Raw genomic sequence first — 7,500 nt, forward strand, 5'->3', positions numbered from 1 at the left:
CTGCTTTCCCTTTCTCTCTGTCTCTGTCTGGTCAAATTAAAAAATAATAATAATAAATGGAATAGAATAAATAATTATTAAAAAAATTTCTATTAATAGAGTCTTCTTCATCTCTCTTTTTTCTTTAAATTTACTTTCTAAAGAAACTATAAATATTTGATCTGTCTGTAGATTCCCGTTTTTGTTTGGATTTTGCTGATTGCTTCCAAGTGGTGGTAACATATTTCTCTATCTTACATATTTCATTTAAATTGGTAGTTATATCTAGAAGCTTGATCAGATATGAGTATGGATTTGTTTGTTCAAATGGGGGCTTTTTTTTCATAAATAATATTGTGAGCTTTCACTACGAGGTATATAATGTCTTCCTATCCATCTTTTATGGTGGTTTTAGCAGCTATTGATGATCATTGCCAGATCTGTTAATTCCTTAGGGATTACAAATTGGTGACAGTCTATCATTCTTTTATTTATTAATTAAAGTATATTTCTAAAGAGAAGTTTCTTTCATCAAGTATTTGATTATCCTGAGATACAATCTGATTAAGAATTCAAGATAAATGTGTGCTGCTTCTTAATAATTTACTAGTTTTATTTTTTTAGAGAATTATTTTATTGTATTTACTATTATTATTATTCATTTCTAACTTGTTATAGTCATTGGAGAGACACAGAGAGAGAGAGAGACAGAGGAGGAAAGTGAGAAAGCAAGCTGCCAGCTTTGGGACTTGAACAGCAGTCAGCCACGTGGGAGTCCAGTGCCCTAACTAATAGCCACCTGCTGGCCCCAATTTACCAGTTTTCAAAATAATGAACTGATTGTCTAGCATCCACCAAAAATGACCAGCGAGATTTGTTTTTTAGTATAATTAAGAATTCATAGATTTTGGGACCAGCAGTTAGCGTAATGGCTATGTCGCTGGACTCCCACGTAGTTGACTGCGGTTCGAGTCCCAGACCTGGTGGCTTAAACTCACGCTGGGCACATGTGCATGCATGCCCAAGATCCAGAGAGGAGAATGGAGGAGAAGGGATTGCAGCATGTCCATCCCCCCTGGGGGATGATTTCTCGCTTTCTGTCTCTCTGTCTCTCTCTGTCTGTCTGGCAAGCGCACGCGCCCTATAGCAAAAACCTCTCAAAAAAAAAAAAAGAATTCATAGATTTAAACATATTTGATATATTTCAGTTCATTGTAGTTACTATTTTTTTTAAGAATTATTTTATTTAACTATTTATTTATTTAAATTTGACTAGAACAGGGACAGAGTGAGAGAGAGAGGAAAAGTAAGAAGCTGCCACATCTGGGCCTCAAACCGCCATCAGTCATGTGGGAATCCAGCAGCCTTAACCACCACAGTGCCTGCTGGCCCCGTAGTTATTATTTTTAAAGATGTTCCAGTTGTCTCATTTCACAAGGAGACACCCTTCTAATTGCCTCCTGAGTTCTTTTGAAATTATCCTGGGACCAGCATATGGCATAATTGTTACATCGCTGGACTCTCACAGAGTCTACCACGGTTCAGGTCCCAGACTGTGTGACTTAAAACTAATGCCAGGTGTGTGTGCATGTGTGCACAAGATCCTGAGAGGAGAATGGAGGAGAAGGGATTGTGATGTGGCCATCACCTGGTGGGTGATTTCCGGCTTTCTGTCTGTCTGTCTGTCTCTGTCTCTCCAGTGAACGCACGTGCCCTATAGCAAAAATCTCTAACAAAAAAAAAAAAAAGGAAAGAAAGTAAAGAAATTATCTCAATAGACTTTTAATTGCTTCCCTACCCTAGACTTGGAATCTGCTATCTCTCTAAGACTACCAGCTATTTTTGTTTGGATATACTAAATATCTTTTATTGTTACCCATTCTTTTCTCAGCCAAAGTTTAATTCCGTTATATTTTACAAAACTGTTGTAGTAGTTTCCTTAACCTATGAACAGATTGGAAAAATAAGAACTTTCCTTTAGAAATAAAAAATTTGTTCCTTTGTTTTTATTTTGTCTGTGTAGTGTGTGTTACTGTTGAGATAATTCAGTAGGCTTTGACTATCTACCTGACCACATATAAGAAAATAATCCTGTCATCATGGGCTGGTGCAGGGAGATTCTAACAATTAGTAATCTTTTATATAAGTCAGACATGACTGTTCTTTTGGTGAGAACTTGTACTACGTACTGTGATAAGGAGCCGGCTATTCTCCAGTAGATACGTTAAAAGGTGACAAGTGAAGCTCTGCCTGCATATTTCCCTTATCCTGATAAGTAGAGCTGATGTATTTATGGAACATGTTCCCGTAACTTGGGAGGCATAGTAGCATTTTTAGTATGAAATCACAGTTTCATTGTTAAGGATGGTGTTTTAGTTTTTTACCATGTAACAGATTAGCTAAAAGTTAGAGGCTTAGAGCAATCATTTTATTTTGCTCACAATTTTGTGGATTAGGAATTTGGGAAGAGTTCACCTGGGTGACTTGTTTTCTTAGCCATGTGGCAATAGCAGGATTTGTTGGGTTGGAGGATCTACTTCCAAATGGCTTCTTTACTCACTTGTCTGGATGGTACTTTGGATCACCTTACCTCTCCACCCTCACTCCCAACCAGGTGGCTCATTTCATAGGGCATCTCCACAGAGCTTTCTCAGGATGGTCACACTTTTCACATAGTGCCTGGCTTTCAAGAGACTAGAAACGATAGCCACCAAGCATGCACAGGGTCACTATGGCATGTTCTGTTGGTTAAAGCAATCATAAGATCCAGCCTGATTTAAGGGGATGAGAAAATAAACTCTGCTTCTTGGTGCGGGAGCGGCAAGGTCCCACTGATAATGAGAAAGAATGGGTGATATTGGTATAACCATCTTTGGAAAACATAATCTGTCACGGGGTATACCTCTATTCTTTCTCTAATTGGTGTACGCCCATTATATTAAACTGCCTCTGTCTCTGTCTCAAAATCATTGATAATGTCTTAGGGCATTGTAAAGCCAATACAAAAAATAATGCCTTATTAATGTTTAAATGGCATTATAGAAATTGACCAAGGGGCAAAAGACATTTATTTCAGCTTAGATTTTTGTTGTTTTGTTCTGTCATTAGTAAAGTTTTCTGTGAAATAAAACATGAAGTCATCTCTCATCAATCAGTCCATAGTCAGAAGGACTTTTTAAAGTATGGTTCTTGAGTTTTTAAAATAACACTAGACTTTGTTTAATGGACAAAATATAAAGAATCATAAGTAACAATCAGAGCTCAACAAAGGGCAACTTATTTAACGGAATGCTTCTGAAATACGTGCCCAGTGTGAATTTAAGCCACTGGGTCCAGGGCTCGAAATGCAGTTGACTACATGGGAGTTCAGCGACATAGCCATTACGTTAACTGCTGGTCCTGTCACTAGCTCTTCAGAACTTGTTTATAACACTCACAAATCCTGATGTTCCCCAGTTGAGCTAACACCTTTTATTAGGAAGAATATTAAGTGTTCGATGAAAGTGTTTAAATTGATTAGGGTTTACTCTTATATATAGATGTATAGTGTACCCTGGGATAGTTTAGAACAAAGACCCTCTGCTTGCTCTGTGGAGGCTGTTATAATAGAGGCCTCAGAGGGGCCGGCAAGTGGCATGGTGGTTAAAGGTGCTGGACTCCCATATGGCTGACCATGGTTCAAGTCTCGGACCTGGTGGCTTGCTTTCTCACTTCCTCTCTCTCTCTCTCTCTGATCAAACTGGAAAATAATAATGATAATAATAAATAAAGTTAAATAAAATAATAAAAAAAATCTAGTTGTCTTTAAAAAATTTTAAAAAAATAATAGAGGCCTCAGAGAGGAGAGCAAAAGGGGCTAAGGGGGCTACCTCACCCCCAACTCCTACACATACAGTAGATTGCCTCCAGATAAGATTTCAATTTGCAAAAGGATGTCATGGTTTTAGAAGTGTGCAGATGACTGCTTTAGAATTAAAACAGCAAGGGGCCAGCAGGTGGCATGATGGTTAAGGACACTGGACTTCCACATGGTGAACTGCGGTTCAAGTCCTGAACTTAGTGGCTTGCTTTCTCACTTTCTCTCTCTGACCCTCCCTCTCTTGTCAAAAACAATAAACAAATAGATAAATAAAGTTAAATAAAATAATTCTTTTTAAAAGTTTACATAGCAAATCTGGTCGTTGTCATTTGTGGGAAAGGATCCTTTCAGATACTGTATTTTGTGACATTTCTGATGGTGGTTGGTTGTTGTTGAAATAGTTTCATAACTTTTTGTGGACAAACTTGTGGGAAGAAGGTTTTGATGTTATTTCCAGACATATGTATTCTTCTTGGCATATACATAGGTAATTTAATAATATTGAAATATTTTATCATAAAGTTGGGATAGTAAATTTATATATTGTTTTCTAAATACATGAGACACATTGGTTTTCAGTTGGAGCCTTCTAGTAATGTAAAGTGCATGTGTTCTTATTTTCTGTGCAGTTGAGAAAGATTGGGGGTGGGGGCTTTGGAGAAATTTACGATGCCTTGGACATGCTCACCAGGGAAAATGTGGCACTGAAAGTGGAATCGGCTCAACAACCCAAACAAGTTCTGAAAATGGAAGTTGCTGTTTTGAAGAAACTACAAGGTAAGCTTCTCTGTATGATATACCACTTGTAAATTATATAACGACAATTTATAGTTTACTGTAATCTTTCTGAACCCTGATTACCTTCCCTAACTACTAATTGAATACTGTGTTGTTAGCTAGGTATAAACATGCCAAGCATTTTTCTCTTGTAAACTTTATAACTAGTTAGTGATAATGGAAATGTAGTATTGCTTAGGGTAATTGGACTTTGGGGATTCCTTTTCATGATGATAAGGATGAAACAGTAAATTAACAGAAATATTTTACTGCTTTACAAAATGTTGTTAGAAATCTGCCTTTTCAAACAGCTAATCATAAATACTTCCAACTTGATTGTACTCGACTTCAGATGTTAAACATGCTCTGATTGCATTAAGGAAGCTGCCTTCAAGTCATACTGCAGGATGGGTTAAAGATAGTATTGTTCATAGTATGCTTTATAGCCTCTGCTAAGTACTGTTTTATAGTACATTTATTCTACTCACTGAGTTTTATGCCTAAAGTCAGACATGTGTTCATAGATAAGTTTATATCAATTGCACTTACTATTAGAAGTATTTAGTTTACTTAAGATCTTTTGCGAATCAACAAAATTGGGGGATAAAAGAGAGAAACAAAAATACATGGCAAACAAGTGCTGATACCAGAGACATTGTGGGAGGAGAGTGGGAAATGGCAGAGGGTGAGAGGAAGGGAATCAAGGGGAAAAAGAAAAAGAAGTAAAATATATAAGAAACAAGAAATGGAAAATTACTTGTTGAAGATAACATGTATGGTAATATCTTTAATTGAGTCAATATACAGTATATTCTGGATGGGAAACTCATTTTATATGCTGCAGTGATACATAGTGAATGAATGTAAAATAAATAAATTTAATATTAAAAAAAGTAAGATAATGCTGTTCATTTATGTCGATTCTTGCTTCAGAGAATAATTCCTTGTGGCCCTGTTGTCATTTTTGAAGTACATTTTACTACTTGCGTTCCTATTCTTCTTTTTTTATTACAAGGACAAATAGCTTTTTTCTGAATATCAGTCCAGTGGTGTAAAACCCTGAATGCATTGCTACTTTGTGTTCATCTTTGTTTTCTCAGTTTAATGACATGCTCTGGTATTACTGATATTTAAATGTTTGATATGAAACAAAATTAAATAGAAGCAATCATTGCTCTGTCTGTGCTTTCAGGTGATCCAAGTTTTTCTACCATTTGACTCATTTGATTAACACATGATGCTAATAAAATGATAGATTTAGCTCACATGTAACTCTCCCACACATGGTAAATCAGGAACACAGTGGATGGCTCAGCACTCATTGTCACTACTAGAAAATGAGTCATTGTAAAAGAAAGAGTGACAAAAGATGGTTCTCTTTTTCTCACCTTTCCTCTTTTCTCCCCATTTCTTTAAAATTATTTTAAACTTAGTGATATAGAGGCCACAAATAGGAAGCTGGAGCTACCTCTTCCTGGGCTGCACTGATCCCATGATATCTGTTCTACTGTCATCCAAGCCTATAAAGGGTGTGTCTGTATTAGCTTGGCCCAGACATTGTCACCTAGTCCTGAGGAGATGGTGCCAGCATACACCTCTGCAGCCCCTTCAGGAGGCTTCCCATCCTATTTTGGCCATGGTTACTCAGGATTCTATGTAATGAAGGTTGAAAATAAGCTTAGTATGTGTTATGAATGAATTGGAAACTCTTGGATGCTAGCTCTCTCCTTCTATTTTATTTCTCACATTGTTCACAAAGATGTTTTTTCTACCTGCTTATAACCATATGACATTCTATTTCTCAGAACCCTTCACTTGACAAAAAAAAAATTAATCTTTTGGTTTATAATTCAATATGGCAACCTCTTGGTTTTTTAACTTATCCTGCCTGGCCCATACGTACTCCTGCAACTTCTTTTTGACGAAGTTACTTTGGAATATGGACCCTTTTGAAATATTTTTATGGGACTCAGCTGTTCTTACCTTCTTGTTGGCATAATGACTTCTTAACTCCGTGACTCCAATGACAAGGCTAAGTGTATAATGGAAAGAGAGATAACCAGAGGCTAACTAACCCTTTATTGATTGGTTGGTTTTAAATTGATGTTCAGTTTTTGATATTGGTATAAGGATTTGTTTCTTTATAAGATAAAAAGAGTTTATGATGAAATTAGTCTGAACTTTAGATTTTGCTCCTTCTAATAAATCAATCCCCCTTCTCAAAATTCACATAATGCCTTTTCTCAGATTTCCTCGGTTATTAGTTTTCATTTCAGTCTTACTTATACCCAACAGCTTTAGAGTTCCTCAGGTCATGTACAGCTTTCATTACTAGTGTATGTCTTCCTCATTTGCCCAAAAGTGTGAAGGTCTTAATATTTTACCTTGTATTTTCTTCTAAGTGACCCTCCCCATTCACTACTACATAAAATTACTGTTTTTTCAAAGTCCTCTAAAATATTTTGGATGCAAACTGCAATTCCTTATTGAATTAAGTGAGACTCTACCATTTTACTTGGTTTTTAATAAATGTAATGTTTTAATCACTGATAAACTAAACCATCTATTTTTAAGCCTATTAGGTATACTTCTACACTCTGTAATTATTTTCTGATGTGTTTCCAGTAAGTAAAGGAATAAAACTTACCAAGTTTTTCCTTTATTAACATCCTTGTTCAGAGAGACATCTCTTTATAACCATTTATTTGCATCTCTTTCTTCTCTTCATCCATGACTTCATATTACCTTCAGTCTTCTTTCTCTCAATTTATTTGCTTTGAAATTGTATGTAAAGGGGATAATTGCCTCCCTAGTCTGATTTTTTTTTCCACTCATCTGTTCCATCTTAAGTAAATGTTTTATAAGTCATATCCTGGCTTGTTCAA

The 7,500-nt window shown here is 36.1% G+C and overlaps 1 protein-coding gene across 4 annotated transcripts in view; it reads left to right on the forward strand.

Moving 5' to 3' along the window:
* TTBK2 (tau tubulin kinase 2) overlaps positions 1-7,500 on the forward strand; it is a 173,262-nt gene that overhangs the window by 46,869 nt on the left and 118,893 nt on the right. For all 4 annotated transcript variants that reach the window (XM_027775787.1, XM_006158634.3, XM_006158636.3 and 1 more), the window contains exon 3: positions 4,468-4,615. In XM_027775787.1, coding sequence (XP_027631588.1) covers positions 4,468-4,615 — 148 coding nt within the window. The remainder of the gene's footprint in view (positions 1-4,467; positions 4,616-7,500) is intronic.

Source organism: Tupaia chinensis, unplaced genomic scaffold (assembly GCF_000334495.1).
Source record: "Tupaia chinensis unplaced genomic scaffold, TupChi_1.0 Scaffold000605_1, whole genome shotgun sequence".
NCBI classification, from domain to species: Eukaryota; Metazoa; Chordata; class Mammalia; order Scandentia; family Tupaiidae; genus Tupaia; species Tupaia belangeri.